Source organism: Dermochelys coriacea, chromosome 2 (assembly GCF_009764565.3).
Source record: "Dermochelys coriacea isolate rDerCor1 chromosome 2, rDerCor1.pri.v4, whole genome shotgun sequence".
NCBI classification, from domain to species: Eukaryota; Metazoa; Chordata; order Testudines; family Dermochelyidae; genus Dermochelys; species Dermochelys coriacea.
The window spans coordinates 238,877,601-238,899,527 of NC_050069.1; the positions used below are offsets into that span (position 1 = coordinate 238,877,601).

The 21,927-nt window shown below is 41.7% G+C and overlaps 1 protein-coding gene across 7 annotated transcripts in view; it reads right to left on the bottom strand.

The window, feature by feature from the left end:
- MPP7 (membrane palmitoylated protein 7) overlaps positions 1-21,927 on the bottom strand; it is a 340,879-nt gene that overhangs the window by 127,189 nt on the left and 191,763 nt on the right. For all 7 annotated transcript variants that reach the window (XM_043509503.1, XM_043509502.1, XM_043509504.1 and 4 more), the window contains one exon: positions 7,550-7,627. In XM_043509503.1, coding sequence (XP_043365438.1) covers positions 7,550-7,627 — 78 coding nt within the window. The remainder of the gene's footprint in view (positions 1-7,549; positions 7,628-21,927) is intronic.

The following is a 21,927-nucleotide window of genomic DNA, read 5'->3' on the forward strand; positions in this document are numbered from 1 at the left end:
GAATAGCTGAAAAAGCGAAAAAAAAATCTTGTTCTCGACTAAAGTCTTCAGAAGGAAATACTATTCCTATAAAAATGTAAAGCATCTATAGTATCACTGATGTTGCCTATAGGGAAACAGACACTGAAGAGAATGTTTGCTGGTATGCGTATAAAAGGCACTCCAGCTGTTGCTACATTTTTGGAAGTAGTACGTTATTTTGTAGGGTTTTTTTTAATGTAAGGAGTTATTTCTGGTATGACCTCTGCGGTGTACATTGGGTATGTATTGTTGCCATGACTGATCACCTGAACACATGGAGGATTGCAGGAACACAAGTCTCAGAGATGCTCTTCTGAAATTCTTCCTTTTAAGGGAATTGTTGCATCTTACCTAGTACATTCTTCACCTAATTTTATAGAGGGAAACCACTACAGAGAGGGGAATATGAAGTAATCCTAAGAAAGAGCAAACCAGAGCCAAGAGGAGAAAGAGGAGAGGCCATGCCAGAACACAGGTAGGACAGAGAGGGGATACGGGAGTGAAGACATTTGGGGGTTTAGAGAGAAAGTTGTGAAAGTCTTTACATCAGCACAGTACTGATTCAAATAACAGTTTTTAAAGGATCTGGTTTCTGAGTGAGCATTTGCATTATAATAATATATTTTATGTAGTTTTTGATTTTATGTTAACCACACAGTATAGTCTGAACACCTTGACTTTGTGATAAAGTGTGGACAGGCCTCTGGCATAAAAACTTCACCTTATAAGAAATTGGGGTATGCATGAAAATGTTTAGATTTGAAGCCTGGTTGCAACTGCTTCCTTCATAATTACTATCAAAAGATACCAATCATAAGAGTAAAAACAAACTCTCAAAAACGCTTAGTATTTTTGGGAGCACTGTTCCATGTTTTGGTTTTATAACGCATAGGAAATATGGCATTTCTTATTAATAAGAATATTTCCTTGTTTTTCTAACTATAAAACAGTTAATAGCAGCAGGAAAAGAACCATTAATTCAAAATCTGTTGAAAAACAACATCTGTTAAATTGCTAATATGCATTGTTGTTGTAGCCATGTCAGTCCCACGATATTAGAGACAAGGTGGGTGAGGTAACGTATTTTATTGAACCAATTTCTGTTAGTGAACAAGACGAGATTTTAAGGTACACAGAGCTCTTCTTCAGGTCTGGAAAAGGTACTCAGTGTCACAACTAACTAGAAGATTGAACAAGTAGCACATATTCTAAAAAGAAAAGGAGTACTTGTGGCACCTTAGAGACTAACAAATTTATTTGAGCATAAGCTTTCCTGAGCTACAGCTCACTTTATTGGATGCATTTGGTGGAAAATACAGTGGGGAGATTTATATACACATACAGAGAACATGAAACAATGAGTTTTATCATCACTCTCCTTACAGTGTGTATGATAAAACCTATTGTTTCATGTTCTCTGTGTGTGTATATAAATCTCCCCACTGTATTTTCCACCAAATGCATCCGATAAAGTGAGCTGTAGCTCACGAAAGCTTATGCTCAAATAAATTTGTTAGTCTCTAAGGTGCCACAAGTACTCCTTTTCTTTTTGCGAATACAGACTAACACGGCTGCTACTCTGAAACCTGTCTCATATTCTAAGGGACCATTCAAAGTGAAGAGGCCCCATTAACACCCCTCTAGCCATAGGACAAAATTTAAAAGGGGAATGGTGGGTTACAGATTGTTGTAATGAGCCATAAATGAAATGTTTTTATTAAGACCATGATTTTTAGTGTCTAGCTAGGTTATGGATTTAAGCTCCCAGGCTTGTCTTTTGAAAGTGTTATGCAGGATTCCTTTGAGGATGAAGATGGATAGGTCAGATATAGAGTGATATGAAAAACACCTGCAGGTGAACACTTTTCACAAAACGATCATTCTATATCTGACCTATCTGTCCTCATCCTCAAAGGAAATCTGAACAACACTATCAAAAGATGAGCCTAGACACTTAAATTTTTAATTTTGCTAGACATTAAGAATCATGGTCTTAATAAAAACACTGCATTTATGGCTTATTACAATGATCTGTACCCACTAACCCCCTCTTTTTGTCCTATGGTCACAGGGGTATTAATAGGCCACTTCATCTTGAATGATCCCTTAGAACAGAGGTGGGCAAACTACAGCCCGTAGGCCACATCTGGCCCACGGGACCCTCCTGCCTGGCTCCTGAGCTCCCAGCCGGGGAGGCTAGCCCACTATTCCCCCGCAGCCTCAGCTCACTGTGCTGCCGGCGCAATGCTCTGGGCAGCACGGCTGCCTGTCATGGTGCTCTGGGTGGCGTATCTCTAGTGCCGCCAGCCACCAGTGCTCCAGACAGCGTGGTAAGGGGGAAGGGAGCGGGGGGGTTGGATAGATTCATAGATACTAAGGTCAGAAGGGACCATTCTGATCATCTAGTCTGACCTCCTGAACAGTGCAGGCCACAGAATCTCACCCACCCACTCCTATGAAAAACCTCACCCATGTCTGAGCTATTGAAGTCCTTAAATCATGGTTTAAAGACTTCAAGGAGCAGAGAAGCCTCCCTCAAGTCAACCATGCCCCATGCTACAGAGGAAGGCGAAAAACCTCCAGGGCCTCTCCAATCTGCCCTGGAGGAAAATTCCTTCCCGACCCCAAATATGGCAATCAGCTAAACCTTGAGCATATGGGCAAGATTCACCAGCCAGATACTACAGAAAATTCTTTCCTGGGTAACTCAGATCCCATCTATCTAATATCCCATCTCAGGGGATTTGGCCTATTTACCCTGAATATTTAAAGATCAATTACTTACCAAAATCCCATTATCCCATCATACCATCTCCTCCATAAACTTATCAAGTAGAATCTTAAAACCAGATAGATCTTTTGCCCCCACTGCTTCCCTTGGAAGGCTATTCCAAAACTTCACTCCTCTGATGGTTAAAAACCTTTGTCTGATTTCAAGTCTAAACTTCCTGGTGGCCAGTTTATACCCATTTGTTCTTGTGTCCACATTGGTGCTGAGCTGAAATAATTCCTCTCCCTCTCCTGTATTTATCCCTCTGATATATTTATAGAGAGCAATCATATCTCCCCTCAACCTTCTTTTAGTTAGGCTAAACAAGCCAAGCTCCTTAAGTCTCCTTTCATAAGACAAGTTTTCCATTCCTCGGATCATCCTAGTAGCCCTTCTCTGTACCTGCTCCAGCTTGAATTCATCCTTTTTAAACATGGGAGACCAGAACTGCACACAGTATTCTAGGTGAGGTCTCACCAGTGCCTTGTATAACGGTACTAAAACCTCCTTATCCCTACTGGAAATGCCTCTCCTGATGCATCCCAAAACCGCATTAGCTTTTTTCACAGCCATATCACATTGGCAGCTCATAGTCATCCTATGATCAACCAATACTCCAAGGTCCTTCTCCTCTTCCGTTACTTCTAATTGATGCGTCCCCAATTTATAACTAAAATTCTTGTTATTAATCCCTAAATGCATAACCTTACACTTCTCACTATTAAATTTCATCCTATTACTATTACTCCAGTTTACAAGGTCATCCAGATCCTCCTGTATAATATCTCGATCCTTCTCCGAATTGGCAATACCTCCCAGCTTTGTATCGTCTGCAAACTTTATTAGCACACTCCCACTTTTTGTGCCAAGGTCAGTAATAAAAAGATTAAATAAGATTGGTCCCAAAACCGATCCCTGAGGAACTCCACTGGTAACCTCCCTCCAACCTGACAGTTCGCCTTTCAGTAGGACCCGTTGCAGTCTCCCCTTTAACCAATTCCTTATCCACCTTTTGATGTTCATATTGATCCCCATCTTCTCCAATTTAACTAATAATTCCCCATGTGGCACGGTATCAAATGCCTTACTGAAATCTAGGTAAATTAGATCCACTGCATTTCCTTTATCTAAAAAATCTGTTACCTTTTCAAAAAAGGAGATTAGGTTGGTTTGGCACAATCTACCTTTTGTAAAACCATGTTGTATTTTGTCCAATTTACCATTGACTTCAATGTCCTTAACTAATTTCTCCTTCAAAATTTTTTCCAGGACCTTGCATACTACAGATGTCAAACTAACTGGCCTGTAGTTATCCAGATTACTTTTTTTTCCTTTCTTAAAAATAGGAACTATATTAGCAATTCTCCAATCATTCGGTACCACTCCTGAGTTTACGGATTCATTAAAAATTCTTGCTAATGGGCTTGCAATTTCAGGTGCCAATTCCTTTAATATTCTTGGATGAAAATTATCTGGGCCCCCCGATTTAGTCCCATTAAGCTGTTTCAGTTTCGCTTCTACCTCAGATATGGTAATATCTACCTCCATATCCTCATTCCCATTTGTCATGCTACCATTATCCCTAAGATCCTCTTTAGCCTTATTAAAGACTGAGGCAAAGTATTTGTTTAGATATTGGGCCATGCCTAGATTATCTTTAACCTCCACTCCATCCTCTGTGTTAAGCGGCCCCACTTCTTCTTTCTTAGTTTTCTTCTTATTTATATGGCTATAGAACCTTTTACTATTGGTTTTAATTCCCTTTGCAAGGTCCAACTCTACTCGACTTTTAGCCTGTCTCACTTGATCCCTACATGTTCTGACCTCAATTAGGTAGCTTTCCTTGCTGATCCCTCCCATCTTCCACTCCCTGTATGCTTTCTGCTTCTTCTTAATCACCTCTCTAAGATGCTTGCTCATCCAGCTTGGTCTACAACTCCTTCCTATGAATTTTTTCCCCTTTCTTGGGATACAGGCTTCCGATAGCTTCTGCAGCTTTGATTTAAAGTAATCCAGGCCTCCTCTACCTTTAGATCCATAAGTTCTTCAGTCCAATCCACTTCCCTAACTTATTTCCTTAATTTTTGAAAGTCAGTCCTTTTGAAATCAAAAACCTTAGTTGCAGATTTATTTTTGTTAATCCTTCCATTTAGTTTGAACTGGATTAGCTCATGATCACTTGAGCCAAGATTGTCCCCTACAACCATTTCTTCTATGAGGTCCTCGCTACTCACCAAAATTAAATCTAAAATGGCATCCCCTCTAGTCGGTTCAGCAACTACTTGATGAAGGAATCCATCAGCTATCGCATCTAGGAAAATCTGAGTCCTATTATTATTACTAGCACTGGTCCTCCAGTCTGTATCTGGGAAGTTAAAGTCTCCCATGATCACGCAGTTTCCATTAGTATTTACTTTATTAAATAGAGGGCAAGGGAGTTTGGGGTGGTGGTTGGGGGTGAAGGTGTGGATAGCAGTTGGGGCGGTCAGAGGGCAGGGAACGGGGGAGTTGAATGGGGACAGAAGTCCCGGGGGGGCCTTAGGGAGCAAGAAGCAGGAAGTGTCGGATTGGGGTGGGGGCCGGGCCATGTCTGGTTGTTTGGGGAGGCACAGTCTCCCCTAACTGGCCCTCCATACAATTTCGGAAACCTGATATGGACCTCGGGCCAAAAAGTTTGCCCACCTCTGCCTTAGAATATGTGCTAACTACTTATGTTAAACTATCTGTTCAATCATGTATTTAGCTGTGATGCTTTTAGTAGCTTTCCCAGACCTGAAGACGACCTGTGTAGCTTGAAAGCTTGTCTCATTCACCAACAGAAGTTGGTCCAATAAAAGATATTACCTCACCTACCTTGTCTCTGTTATATCGCTAACATGCTCTTAAATCCTTGAAGGCTTATTAGCTGTCAACGAGAGTGCCAAACATTTAATGCAACTCTAATCCCCCAATTCCATGTATTGTAAAGTTATACAAAATATGTTGTGTACAAATTAATTTACAATCCCATAAAAATGTACTGATAACATATTCACACACACACAAAACTGGGTTCTGAGAAGTGCTTAGCTTGAATTCAGTAGAACTCCAAACCTTACAGGAATGGGCCCATAATGTGAACTGTTCAAATTACACAAAAAGAATGACAAAAGCGCTAGAAACCCCAGGTATCAACCAAAGTCAAATCTTAAAAATTACCATTACGCAGAAATCACAGATTCACATCACTAATGCATACACTTCTTGTAGAACATATGCTATTAATTTTTCATTACATATTTAGTGTAGTAAAGATCAATGGTAAGTAGTAATGGTAATGGTAAATAGTAATGGTAATGGTAAATAGATCAATAGTAAAGATCTAAATTTTCAGAACTGGGCAGAGATTAGTTTGGGCACCAAGAAAAAAGGCACTCCAAGAGATATCTTAAAGGGATCTGATATTCAGAGAGCAGGTGCTCAGAACTTCTGAAATCAGGCTCATTTCAACTGTTTTAAGTTGTGCACTCAAAAGATAAGGCACTCAGACTCTAATTTGGTTTACGGTGTGTGACAAGAGGTTAATGAACAGAATTTTGGAAGTACATTATTCTGACCTTTCTAGGTTGCAAAATAATTATTTGCCTAAATGCAGTTACATCAAAGAAAACATTGTTAATAGAAATCTCTGATGCCACCTTAAATTTTTTATTATATTTGATACATCACAGGAAGTTGATATCTTCTTACTGAAACATGATTAAATTCTCGTAAATGGGCTTTTTCATGAAAGTTTCAAACATAGTGATATTCTTGATTTTGTAAGATATGTTGTAATCCTAAATATGTCAATAGTTTCATGCCAGATAAATACATATTTAAAATGTATGGGCATTATATAGAAACAATAACTAAACATTCAAAGAAGATTTATGAAATGCATCAAGATTCAAGGCCTCCATGTTTGAAATTAATCCTAAAACATATTGTGTTTATCAAAAAAAAAACAACAAGTCTGAAATCACCAATTACAACAAAGACAGATGGATTTCACTTAAACCACAGTTTAATAAAACATTTCTCTCTCCATGCTACCTCAGATTCAGTCATAGTTTATACAGGTGTGTGCAAAATTCATCTGAATCCTGGAATTAACCAAATTGCAAGAAATGTAGGTTGGATTTTTTTTCATTTAAAATAAAAATTATAGTAACAGGAAATTAACTACTCTATCAATGCCGACCAGTTCTATAATTTATTTTTAGATATAAAAGTAATTTGGAAAGCTCTAATATCCATAAATCACTACTGTTTTGTTTTGTTTTCAAACAGGTATTTTTTTGGACAACCCCGCCTTTTTATGTATTTCACATGCCTCATTTCTGTAGTATTATCTGTCATTTTTCTTGTCCTGTCAACAGTACAGCTATCTCATTTGTCTTTATTTTTCTAAGCGTTCCTCTTGTCTGTGACCTTCTCAAAACACCAATAGTTGACAGCTTTTCCCTCCCAGTTGAATTCCAACCTGAAATTTCTATTACGTAGCTACCAAAGCAGAACAAGAGGCTATCTTGCCATGTTTTTACAACAGGAAAGTGAATAAAAATCAAAGTAATATCAGCAATAAGCCCAGTGATGACAGCACCTTTGGAAACATTTGCAGCTTCTTATGATTTCAGCTCAGAGGATTACATTCATATGTTTGCACTATGAGGAGTTCTGCTTGCAGACAGTTTTTTGGGAGACCTGGTACCAGTGATCTCAGCAGGGGACACTTACATCATCTGCCAAGGCTGCTGCACCATGGAGTATGGGTACAGGGCTCTGTTTTTCATAGTAATGCAGTTTCTCATGAATCTGGAAGACAATTGCACAAAAAAGATAAGTATGCTTAGTAGCAAAGCAAATATAACAATACAACCCTATTGAGTTAACTGATCTGCTGAGTGTCTGTAACTAAAGAAACATCCTTTTATAAATCTGTAAGTGGCAATAATGTAGATGCAATTCATCAACCACCTCTGTTGAAATGCTAAGAACATGAAACCAGATGGAAAAAATGTTCAGTATGTAGACCAACCCACAGAAAAACTAAACATTTGGGATTTTCCCCTCAGTATTCTATGCCTGTATTTCTGACATATAGCTTTAAGTATCTATTACATTTTACATTGCTGATGAAAATACAAAGCTTAAAGTGTTTATCCCTAAAATGGATATAAACCCTCCTGTAAATTATGATTTATTAAGTGGAATAATAGCCTGCCACCCACATTTTGACAGACAGTTCAGTGGATTTGCTGCAGTCATTAAAATAATTCAGAAAGAAGGGCAAAATAGTGTTAATATGAATCCCAACAGTGCAAGCAAAAAGTTGTAAAAAAGATAAGGAGTACTTGTGGCACCTTGGAGACTAACCAATTTATTTGAGCATAAGCTTTCGTGAGCTACAGCTCACTTCATCGGATGCATTCGGTGGAAAATACAGTGGGGAGATTTATATACACACACAGAGATCATGAAACAATGGGTTTTATCTTACACACTGTAAGGAGAGTGATCACTTAAGATGAGCTATTACCAGCAGGAAGGAGGGGGGGAAGGAGGAAAACCTTTTGTGGTGATAATCAAGGTGGGCCATTTCCAGCAGTTGACAAGAACATCTGAGGAACAGTGGGGGGGGGGGGGGGGGTGGGGGGAGAAATAACATGGGGAAATAGTTTTACTTTATGTAATGACCCATCCACTCCCAGTCTCTATTCAAGCCTAAGTTAATTGTATCCAGTTTACAAATTAATTCCAATTCAGCAGTCTCTCGTTGGAGTCTGTTTTTGAAGGTTTTTTTGTTGAAGGATAGCCACCCTAAGGTCTGTAATCGTGTGACCGGAGAGATTGAAGTGTTCTCCGACTGGTTTTTGAATGTTATAATTCTTGACGTCTGGTTTGTGTCCATTTATTCTTTTACATAGAGACTGTCCAGTTAGACCAATGTACATGGCAGAGGGGCATTGCTGGCATGATGACATGTATCACATTGGTAGAAGCGCAGGTGAACGAGTCTCTGATAGTGTGGCTGATGTGATTAGGCCCTGTGATGGTGTCCCCTGACTAGATATGTGAACAGAGTTGGCAACGGGCTTTGTTGCAAATGGCCCACCTTGATTATCACCACAAAAGGTTTTCCTCCTTTCCCCCCTCCTTCCTGCTGGTAATAGCTCATCTTACGTGATCACTCTCCTTACAGTATGTATGATAAAACCCATTGTTTCATGATCTCTGTGTGTGTATATAAATCTCTCCCGAATATAGATTAACACAGCTGCTATTATGAAACCTGTTAGAAAAAGTTGTATTTCAACCAATTAAAATACTATGATTTTATTTTAAATTTTTACTGAATAGTGTTGCCAAAATTAAAAAGTTTCATAGTTGTAGAATGCAACCTTTTTTTCAAAAGGAGAACACACATATCATTTAAATATCTTCTCTCCACCCATAAGTGAGGCATTTAAGTAGAATTTCCACTGCTAAATCTTAAAATAGAGAAAACATTTTTGAAAAGCCTTTAAAAATAATCTTCCTATCTTTGAGAATATTTCATATATAACTCCATCTTTTTTTAAAATTTATATTGTTCACCTATCACCATTATCTAGACACAAATAAAACAAACAAAATAAAAAGATGACATAAATAACTTAGATCATCATAAACCGGTAAAAACATCTAACCCACTAGAACACTGCCCCCCTCCTCAGCACAAGCATGGGCTCCAACCAGTGGAAGCAGCTATACAAGTACCCAAAGCAGGGACTGGTGTGCTGGCGGGAGGGGGTAAAATGAGGCCCAGCCAGGACCACTCCTCTCCCAAGCACACTCTGGGGGCACTAGGACTCAGGTAGTGTCTCCCTCCACCCCATCCCCCAATGATTCAGCCTTGGGGAAAAACTCTAGGGAGGAACCAGTCAGAGACTCCATCTGGTAAGAGTAACTGCAAAAGCTGAAACAGCCAAAGAAGGGACCTTCAAACATTCAGAGAACTTTCTACATTTTTTACTGGACTTTCTCTCCCGTTTGATTGGTTGGTTGCTCCAATCAATCAATCAATGCTCCAATCCACTCCCTCATGGTTTCTTCACCTCAGCTTCACTCCACAAATGCCCCTTTTACCCTCTTCTTCCCTGCCCTGACCCCTTTAGCCTCTTTCACGTCAACGTCCCCTCAAGCTTACGCCCTCCTACCTAAATGCGCACACTCCCCCCCAAAAATCATGCAATTAATACGATATTTGCTGCCATCACATTTTTCACTCTGCTTGCGTGTTCCACCTCTTCCCCCACCCTATGTATCTTGTCTAGTTATACTGTAAGCTCTTTATGGCAGGGACTGTCTGCTACTCTGCATTTGTGCTGCGTCTAGCACAGTGGGAACCCATTCTTGGTTGGCCATTACGCACTACTGTAATAAACATGATCAATAATAATGATTAGACAAGGTAGGGCTTCAAAATCTACCAAAGCCCACATCATCCCAAGACTGCTGGATGATTGCGTAACGGGCCATGAACGTATGGATGGATGATCAGATAGTGGCCCTGCAGATAACTGAATTGAATTAGCACCTGGGCCAGGAAGTCTGCTGACAAGTATTCCGCTCTGGTTGACTGGGTGGTTACAACTGCACTTTTGCCTGCTCATAGCAAAACCAGATGCAGGCAGCGATCCATGACGAAAATCTCTGAGCAGACACAGGAAGACCCTTCTTTCTGTCTGCAACCATGACGTAGAGCTGCGTCGACTTATGGAACAGCTTAGTCCTTTTAATATAAAAGGCTAGCACTCTCCTGATGTCCAAGGAGTGTAGTCTATGCTCCTCATCTGACTTACGAGGTTTCAGAAAGAAGACTGGTAAGAATATGTCCTGGTTAGTTTGAAACTACAAACTAGTTGAAACTACAAACTACACAGTTGAACTGTGTCCTTATAGAACACTGTGTAGGGTAGCTCCAAGTAAGTGTTCCAATTTCAGAGACTCCAGAAAGGAGACTTTCCACGAGAACAGCAGAAAGGAACAAGAAGCCAACAACTCAAATGGAGGACCTGCAAGCCTTGAGAGTATGAGGTTCAGGTCCTAAAGTGGGACAGGGTCACAGACTTGAGGTAGAACTCCTCCAGACCTTTTGGAAACTGGACCATCATGTCATGAGCAAAGACTGACTTGCCCTGAACTGTAGGGTGTAAGGCTGAAATAGCTGCCAAGTGGACTTTGACTGATGAAAGAGATAGGCCCTGAAGCTTGAGGTGCAGAAAATAGTCCAGGATTGACTGGAGTGAGGCCTGTTCAGGTCGAAGATTTTGGTCCGTGGCCCAACATGCGAATCGCTTCCATTTGGTCACCATAGTGGAGAGCTTTCTGTTAACCATCAGGACCTGTTAAATGCAGGCCAAGCTTGTCTGTTCTTCCACAGTCAACCATGCAGCAACCAAGCTGTCAGGTGCAGAGCTGCTACATTTGGGTGCAGTAGCTGGCCATGGTTCCGGGAAAGCAAGTCCAGCCAGAGTGGTAGTTGTAGCGGATCTGCTACTGAGAGCTCCAGCAGTGTGCCGAACCAATGAAGGCGAGGCCAAACCGGAACTATCAGGATTACCTTCGCCTTGCCCTGCTTGATCTTCATGAGGAGTCTGTGGATTAATGCCACTGGCAGAAAGGCGTACAGCAGAGCCCTCGACCAGGAGAGCAAGACGGCGTCAGATGGATTGCCTCTGTTGATCCTCCGAATCGAGCAGAAGATGTGGCACTTCCTGATTTGCCCGGATGCGAATAAGTCCACCATGGGAGTCTCCCCCCTCTGGAAGATTACACTGACTACTTCCAGATGGAGTGACCACTCGTGGCGAGACAAGAAGGTCCTGCTGAGGTGATCTGTTAACACGTTCCTCCCCCGGGAGGAGAGAAACTATGAGATGAATGGCATGCTGCACACAAAAGTCCCACAACCAAAAAGCTTCTCGGCAAAGGGCTGACAAAAGGGCTCTGCCCTGTTTGTTGATATAAAACATTGCTGCAATTTTGTTTCAGGATTTGGATCACCTTGACCCTCACGTGAGGCAGGAACGCCTGGCAGGCCAAGCGCACCACTCTGAGCTCTCTGACATTTACGCGTAGGGAGTGATCGCCTTGCGAACAGCGACCTTGCATGGTGAGATCACCAACCCAAGTCCAAAGCATTGGAGACCAGAGTCACTGACAGGGATGGAGCCGTGAAGGGCACTCCCTCCAATACCGAGCTAGGTTCCGACCACCACTGACCGGATGCGATCTTGTACCATGACTATCCAGTCCAGATTGTGTCTGTTGGGGACACAGACTGCTGCCAGCCATGCTTCCAGGAGTCTGAGATGAAGTCGTGCATGCCGTACCATGTAAGTACAAGCTGCCATGTGGCCCAACAACTTGAGGCACATGTAGGAGGTAGTGAGAGATCAGGCTGGACATGGTTGGAAATGGGCCTCCAGGAGAAAAGCTCTGACCTGCATAGAGTCGAGTATCTCTCCATAAACTCTATATGCTGTACAGGGGTCAGAGTTGTTTCTTTTAATTTATTAATAGACCCAGCTTGCGACAGGTGGAGAGCACCAGATCAACGTTCCCTTGCACCTGGGCCTGAGACCATCCCTTTATGAGCCAGTAGTTGAGATAAACCTGTAGCCCTCGACACCTCAGGTAAGCAGCTATGGGCTCCATGCACTTTGTGAATACTCTCAAGGCAGATGAGAGACCGAAGGATAGTGCTGTGAACAGGAAATGGCGCTGGCCCATCAAGAAGCAGAGAAACTGTCTGTGCCCCAAGAAAATGGAAATATGAACTTATGCATCCTTCAAGTCGAGGGCAGCGTACCAGTCTCCTGGATCCAAGGAGGGATGGCGGAGGCTAGAGAGACCATGCAAAACTTCAGTTTCTTTAGATATTTGTTGAGGTGATGCATTTCTCCAGAATGGGTTTTAGGACCCTTTTGCCTTCGGGATTAAGAATTAACAGGAATAGAACCCTTTCTCCCTTCACATCACAAGGGGCCTCCTCTACCACCCCCAGCCATAGGAGGTGTCTACCTCCTGGATGAAGAGTTCCTTGTGAGAAGGGTCCTTGAAGAGGGTCGAGGAAGGGGTAGGGGGGACCCAGGGTGGAAGATGCTGGAGAACTGCAGACGCAAGAGGGAAGGCGCTCTGACCAATCATCATGGGCGGTAAGAAGGAACTGAAAGGGCGTAGGGCCAGTGGTACCTCATATCCCGACACATGAGTGTGGGCCTCCAGAGGGCACCAGAGTCAGCCCTATGGATATCATTAAGGAAAAAAATTCTGACAATGGTGCACGTGGGCATGCACACACCTAGAATGGAATCAACATGAGCAAGCACACAAAGAAGAAACCTACATTAGAATAATATTATTAATGTTGCAAAGTCAACCATTCAAGTCAGGAAATACCAGAATTTAGGTTACCTGTGCAACTTTAATTCAGCCTCTTTGTGCATATGCATTACAATATAGTCTTCTCTTACATGATGACATACTATTTTTTCCATGGGTCCCTGCCTTTTTCAACCCAGAGGATCAATCTGCACTGGGGACGAATCAGGGTTGTATAGTACAGGCAACTGGTGACTATAAGATCCCTGCCTCCTGTGTTGTAAAAGCTGGAAGGTATGTAGTGAACGAGGTAGAAGATTGCAGGAACAGAAAGGAGGGTCTCATGGTTAAGAGTTTAATGCTAACCTGGAGAATTAGGTTCTATCCGTGCCCCATACAATTTGTGTGTGATGTCAAGTCACTTAAACCAAACTTTTCAGAGTTGTTCATCAGTTGTGTTCTCTGGGTGCCCAACTTGAGACTATGTGGTCTAATTTGCAGAAGAGGCTGAGCACTCACATCTGCAGCTGAAGTCAATGGGACCTGTGCTTGATTATATAAATTGCTATATAATGCCAAGAACTCTGAAAAATCAGGTCCTAGGCATCTCAAATTGGGCACCCAAAAGTAGGGGAATCTTTTTAATCTGTGTCCTACCTCGCCATCTGTAAAATGGTGATAGCTTCACCCCCTAATACTTAGTGTGACCAGATATCCTGATTTTATAGGAACATTCCCAATATTTGGGGCTTTGTCTTACATAGGTGCCTATTATCTCCCCGCCTCCCCCGTCATGAATTTTCACACTTTTATCTGGTCACCCTACTTATACTAAAGGGGTTTTCTGAAAATAAATTTATGTTTGTGATAATATAGTGGATAATACAGTGAGGAACCCCACAGAAAAACATATGAGGAAATTGATATTTAGATCTTCATAGCCGGCTTTGAATAGCGCGCAGTAAACAAGTCCCACGGCCAGACACTGAACAAAGAAGGTAAAAACAAAGCATTAAATAGCTGCTTATTAAGTTAGCACCATGCTCTGCCCTTAATGAAGCAGGGGTCCCTGTGGATAAAACGTATGTGATGCTCTCCCATCGACATCACTTCCACCTTTCATTGAGGTGGAGTACTGAAGTTGACGGGAGAGCGCTGTCCCATTGACTTATGTCTTCACCAGACCTGCTAAATCGATGCTGCTACATCGATTGCCGCAGCGCTGATTTAGCCCACAGTGAAGACAACCCCGAAGAAGTTGGGGGAGTGGAGTGGTTTGAGGAAAAGATAGAAGTTCAGTTTTGGCTTTGTTAAGCTCAGTTTGAAATGAGACATCCAGGAGATGATCTGAGAGAGAGATGTGAAGACACAGGATTGAATGGGGGAACACAAGTCAGGAATGGAAAGCTGATGTAGGTAATTCACCTCTCTGAGGGCTGGTTTTCACTACGAGGAGATTGACACTGCTGCAATCAATGCAGCACGGGTCGATTTAGCGAGTCTAAGCTAAGATAAATCGACGCAGAGCGCTCTCCAGTCAACCCCAGTACGCCACCTCCCCAAGAAGAGTAAGGGAAGTCAACTAGAGAACATCTCCCATCGGCACAGTGGAGTGAAGACACCAGGATAAACTGACCTAAACTATGTCGACTCCATCTACGTTATTGACGTAGCTGAACTAGTGTAACTTAGGTCGACTTACCCTGGTAATAAAGACAAGCCCTCAGACATAGTAGGTAGGTCAATGGAATAATTCTTCATTGACCTAGATTATGTCTACAGTGGAGGTTAGGTTGACCTAGCTACATCACGTAATGCATGATGTGTTTCACATCCCTGACTGAAGTAGCTAGGTCGACTTATTTTTTTAGTTATAGACCAGACGGCAGTGTTTGCACAGTAGAGTTACGCATTACACATATATCGAGTTGTATTACCACTCATTTTTGCAGCCATCACAGCTTTGGCTCTGTAGGAAAAAAAATATGTCATTTGGGTTTGAGCACTGATAACACAGTGCTGTATTTTTAAAGAAACTGATTTACTACGAAGGCCCAGAAAAAAGTGTTTTAGGTCTCTGTGAAAAAGAAATCTGCTCTTTGACAAAAGTTGCAGTGTGGTTCATTGTTCCACACAGTATATTTGTATTCCACACTCCTAATTGGCACATTGTTAGAAGACAGTTTGACAAATGCACTTAAAACATTTATATTTAAGCTGTTTAATTCATTCCCCTCTTACAAACAAAGTACTTTGGAATCACTCAATACACACTAAAATATTTTTATCCCTTATTTATTGTTCAATTTGTATGATATTGGCCTTGATTTTTTCCTTCTTTTTTATCAGCTAGATATTGACTTCTGTTTTAAACATTATTTCTGGATTATCTATGTTGGATTTTCTACTCTTAATTGTATCCTTTATTTTCTTTTAGCACTTGGAACAAAGTAAGAACACCAATGTCTAAATGAGTATGAAAGAGCACTGTAACAAGCCTGAGACTAATATATTAGCTATTCTATTTTTCAAGGTTAAGCAGAACAGAATAAGTACTGTCTACAACCCCGACTCCTTGCAGAGTTTCTTAAAATATTTATCTTTCTATAACAAATACTTTTCACTTTGAATTCATTGTTCCCTACACAACAAAATAAAGCTGCTATTATATGAGCTTTCACAGTCTTTCATTCAAGTGCACTTTTTTGTCAGTAATAAAAAAAAGTTTTGATGACTTTGCTTATAGGAAGAGGGTCCCTAAGTGGGTAGAGGAAGTTCAGACCAAAGCCAAACAAGTCACACTTGCTCCAAAATAAATTTTCCTGCCCCTTCAGAGCCAAACACCTTACATTACTACTTCACTGAAGTATTTTCAAAATTGTTTTTTTGTACTTTTAGCCCCAGATTTCTTAGGACTTTTTTCCTTTCAGAACATTTCCAAATTTGAGTAAATCTACTCTTTTGTGTAAGCTAAGGACATGAAGTCCTTGAAACCAAAATCTATTTTATATCAGTTTTTAAGGAACAGAACACTGACAAACCTCTTCTCCTTTGAAAACTGTGGTCCTCAAATTGGAGTCCATGGCATCAGGATTAAAGGACTAGGATTTGTTTTTAAAAGCATCATTAAGAGAAAGTATTCTGATGAGGCAGAAAGGGGTTGTCTGAGTAGCCATCATTAAGGCAGCAGCAGCAGTGAATGAATTGTCTTACCAAAACCAAACCAGAGATGAAATTGCTATCTAATTCCAGTGAGGAATTATTTTGAGGATGCTTGATTCATGTTATCTACAATAAATAATCCCAATTCTCTTTCTTCCCACCAAAGTGCAGTGAAGGCTACAATAAAGACTAATATTTACGTTACATTTGGGAAAACAAAATGCAATAAACCTAACTCAGGACTCCAGTTTACCTTGTATCACCTTTTGTTGATTCTCACTCCTCCTTCCCCTATCTCCAGACAGTGAGAATCCACTTCCCTTTTCCCACTTCCCGCAACAGGCACTTTTAGATTTTTTACTTGCTGTAACCATGTTTCCACTAACTTTTGAAAAGGATGCAAATATAAATTAAATACACAAGTTAAAAATATATTTTCTCTATAAATCATGAGCCTAGATGTTAAAAAATAATAAACTGGGCTGATAACATAATTTAATTTCTTCCCACAAGACAACAATTAGGGTTTAACATTCAGACAACAAATGTGAGAAAAATAATTTTATTAAGAACCAGATACATTATATCTATATCATAGAATCACAGGAAGGGACTTGAGAGGTCATCTAGTCTAGACACCTTGCACTAGTGGCAGGACTAAGTATATCTAGACTATTCCTGACAGGTGTTTGTCTAACCTGCTCTTAAAAATCTCCAATGATGGAGACTCCACAATCTCCCTAGGCTATTTATTCCAGTGCTTAACCACCCTGACAGTTAGGAAGTTTTTCCTAATGTCTAACCTAAACATCCCTTGCTGCAATTTAAGCCCATTGCTTCTTGTCCTATCCTCAGAGGTTAAGAAGAACAATTCTTCTCCCTCCCCCTTGTAAAAACCTTTAATGTACTTGAAAACTTATATCCCCTCTCAGTCTTCTTTTTCCAGACTAAACAAACCCAATTTTTTCAATCTTTCCTCATAGGTCATGTCTTCTACACCTTTAATAATTTTTGTTGCTCTTCTCTAGATTTTCTCCAATTTGTCCACATCTTTCCTGAAGTGTGGCGCCCAGAACTGGACACAATACTCCAGCTGAGGCTTAATCAGTGCAGAGTAGAGTGGAAGAATTACTTTTCGAATCTTGCTTCCAACACTCCTGCTTATACATACCAGAATGATGTTCGGTTTTTTTGCAACAGTGTTACATTGTTGACAACTTATATTTAGCTTGTGGTCCACTATGACCCCCAGATCACTTTCTGGAGTACTCCTTCCTAGGCAGTCATTTCCCATTTTGTATGTGTGCAACTGATTGTTCCTTCCTAAATAGAAAGTTTTGCATTTGTCCTTATTGAATTTCATCCCATTTACTTCAGATCATTTCTCCAATTTATCCAGATCATTTTTAATTTTAATCCTATCCTCCATAGCACTTGCAACTCCTCTCAGCTTGGTATCATACGCAAACTTTGTAAGTGTACTCTCCACGCCATTATCTAAATCGTTGATGAAGATATTGAACAGAACCAGACCCAGAACTGATCCCGGCAGGACCCCACTCGTTATGCCCTTCCAGCCTGACTGTGAACCACTGCTAACTACTCTCTGGGAATGGTTTTCAAACCAGTTTTGCACCCACCTTATAGTAGCTCCATCTAGGTTGGATTTCCCTAGTTTGTTTATAAAAAGGTTATGCGAGACAGTATCAAAAGCATTACTAGTCAAAATATATCACCTCTGCCACTTCCCTTCTATCCACAAGGCTTGTTAACCTGTCAAAGAAAGCTATCAGGTTGGTTTGACACGATTTGTTCTTGACAAATCCACCCTGACTGTTACTTATCACCTTATCTTCCAAATGTTTGTAAACTGATTGCTTAATCATTTGCTCCATTATCGTTCCAGGTACAGAAGTTAAGCTGTCTGGGGTTGTCCTTATTTCCCTTTTTATAGATTGGCACTATATTTGCCCTTTTCCAGTCTTCTGGAATTTCTCCCATCTTCCATGACTTTTCAAAGATAATCACTAATGGCTTAGATATCTCCTCAGTCAGCTCCTTGAGAATTCTAGGACACAATTCATCAGGCCCTGGTGACTTGAAGACTTAATTGTCTAAGTAATTTTTAACTTGTTCTATTTCTATTTTAGCCTCTGATCCTACCTCATTTTCACTGGCATTCAGTGTTAGATGTTCAATCACCATCAACCTTCTTGATGAAAACCAAAACAAAAAAGTAATTAAACACCTCTGCCATTTCCACATTTTCTATTATTTTTCCCCCTCATTGAGAAAGAATCCTACCCTGACCATAATCATCCTCTTGAGATCTATATCATCTATCTACATCAGTTTTTGTGTTTGTGCTCCAGCATGAGTTACACATTCCACCCTCAGAATATGGTGGGTGTATAGCATTGTCAAAGAGTCAATGAACTGAACTGATGGACAATAAACCAGCTTTTGTCAAACTTATGCAACAATTACCATTATAAAAATAGTAATGCTTGACTTTAGATAGCACTTTTCATTCAGAGATCTCAAAGCACTTTATGAGGGAGACTAAATACCAGTTTTCCCATCTATAAAATAAAAATAAGGAAAAAAAGCAGACTGACCAAGGCCATAAAGTAAGTGGCAAGGCTTTGAACAGAACCTGGTCCAACTCCTAGCCCACTGATCTATACTGAACTGGCTGCTTTCTACAGCTGTCGTTTAAGATGTGACAAGGTGATAAAATTTGAAAGAATTATTTATAAGGCAAAGATTTAACCTTAGCCTACTGTCACTCAGGTATCTATGAACACAGTCTAGCTTTTTGCTTGCATGGTGTTGATTTCTCAAGCATCTGATTAGAGTGGTTCTTTTCCTTCACCTGGCATTAACCCTAAGGACAATTTAAATTCTTTAATTGGAATTTTGCCTCCCCTGTAATCCTGGAGTTCTCAATTTGCCACTCAATATATTCTGTTCAACTTCTCTCTGTTAAAAGGCCATCATTAGAGTATCCTCACTTTGTCCGGGAACACAGAGACCACAGCTCTCTCAGACAGAAGTCATAACATAATTTTGCACATCAGCAAGTAGAGAGAAGACAGTCTTCATCTTCCCTTGAAGTCCTAGTAATGTAGCTCATCTAATTGACCAAAGCTTCAGTAGTCCAGGAAATAAGCCCAGGGATGGTGAAACTTGTTGCTGAAGTGTATGTGCTTCTGCTTCTAGGAGTTGGTGTTCTAACATCAGAGAGTAAGTGGCAATAGTGTGCAGAAAAATATTTTGACTACTTTAAGAACTGCTTCATTCCTCTTCTGAAGACAGATTGTGCATTTTAAGTTAAGCAAGGGAACCAGTCTTTAAAAATTGGCCAAATAATCAGAAGTTTATTTATTCCCTCCAAATATATAGTGAGATAGGAAAGTTAGCCTAAAACTGCAACCAAGTTGACCTTTTAAACTGTAAATGCCCATGCCCAAATTCCAAGCAAGAAATTCACTGAGTCATAGGCCAGAATGCTATGCTCAAGCACAGGTCACAAAGGACATGTCTCCTCTCAAGTGCTGATCCCGCACCTAGAACATTTTGGGACCACCGTGTGATAAAGTAAGGGGGGGCAGGGTAGCTCCCTTTTATGTACACCCAGTCAGCCAGCAGCTATAAAATGCCCCTTAGTAGCTGTTCTCTAATTCCTCTACCTGTAAAGGGTTAAAAAGGCTCACTGCTATGCACAGGTATAAGGAAGTGAGTGGGCACCTGGCCAAAGGAGCCAATGTGACGGCTGGAACTTTTTAAAATTGAAACAAGACTCCCCTTCTGTCTGTCTGTTGTTGTTCTCCCGGGGAGAGGCAGACAGGGCAGCAGATATGCTGTAAGAAGCTTGGGCCAGATGTGAAAAAAATCATCAGTATCATACCTAGAAACTACTCATTTAAAACCCCAGATATGTAAGTAGATCAGGAAATGTCTAGAAACACGTGATTGGGTTTATCCCTTTTATTTCGTTATGGCTTGTGGATTCCTCTGTGCTAACCCCAGGTGCTTTTGTTTTGTTTGTAACCTTTAAGATGGACCTCAAGAAAGCTATTCTAGGTGCTTAATCCTTGTAGTTGCTCTATTAAAATCTAGCAATAGCCTGAGTTCCCAGATGAATATTCTCTCTCTTTCTTTCTTTCTTTCTTTATTACTAAAATTTACCTTAAGAACAGTATTGGATTTTTGTGTCTTAAGAGGTTTGTGCACATGTTGTTTAATTAGCTAGTGGCAACAGCTGATGTCCTTTTTTTTCCTTCTCTCTCTTTCTCAGCTCTTCCCCTGGGGGGAGTTGAAAGGGCTTGAGGGTACCTCCACAGGAAGGAATTCCCAAGTGCTCCTTCCTGGGCTCTCAAAGAGGTTCTGCACTTGGGTGGTGGCAGCATCTACCAATCCAAGGTCAGACAAAAGCTGTAACCTTGGGAGTTTAATACAAGCCTGGAGTCACCAGTATTAATTTTCAGAATACTTGTGGGCCCCCACCTTCTGCATTCGAAGTGCCAGAGTTGGGAATTAGCCTCGACACGCCACAATAAATACTAGGCAAAAAAAGGTAAATTTCTCAGATATCCCAAGCACCCTGGACCAGTCTCCCCTTGTCTGAGAACTCGAACAAAAAATACCATAAATATATTAACATTCCAAAAGCAAAATACAAAGGCTTGGCTAACAAACAAAACCCCACAACCCACTCAACACCCCTTTCCTTTCTTAGATCTGCTTTCTCTCTAATCCAGGGGTGGGCAAACATTTTGGCCTGAGGGACACATCTGAGTATAGAAATTGTATGGCAGGCCGTGAAACGCTCATGAAATTGGGGTGGGGGTGAGGGCTCTGGCTGGGGGTGCAGGCTCTGGGGCAGGGCCAGAAATGAGGAATTCAGGGTGAGGGAGGGGGCTCCAGGCTGGGGCAGGGGGTTGGGGTGTGGCGGGGGAGGGCTCTGGAGTTGGACATGCAGACTCTGGGGTTGGCCAGAAATGAGAAGTTCAGGGTACAGGAGGGGGCTCCAGGCTGGGGCAGGGGGTTGGTATGTGGGCTCTGGCTGGAGGTGCGGGTTCTGGGGTGGGGCTGGAGATTTGGGGTGTAGGAGAGTGCTCCCGGGGGGTGTGGACGGTGGGAAGGGGATCAGGCCCGGGTCAGTTGGCTGGGGGTGGGGGCTCTGGAGTGGGGCCAGAAATGAGGAGTTCAGGGTACGGGAGGGGGCTCCAGGCTGGGGTGGAGGGGAGTGTGAGGGCTCCAGCTGGGGATTCAGGCAGTGGCGATGAGGGGTTTGGGGTGCAGGAGGGTGCTCCAGGCTGGGATTGAGGGGTTCAGAGGGTGGGAGGGGGATCAGGGCTGGGGCATGTGATTGGGGTGTGGGAGGGGCTCAAGGGTGCAGGCTCCAGGCAGCGCTTACTGCAAGCAGCTCCCGAGAGCAGCGGCATGTCCCATCTCCGGCTCCTATGCGGAGGTGCGACCAGGCGGCTCTTTGTGCTGCCCTGTCCATAGGCACAGCCCCTGCAGCTCCCACTGGCCGCAGTTCCCAGCCAAAGGGAGCTACAGGGGCGGCGCTTGGGGAG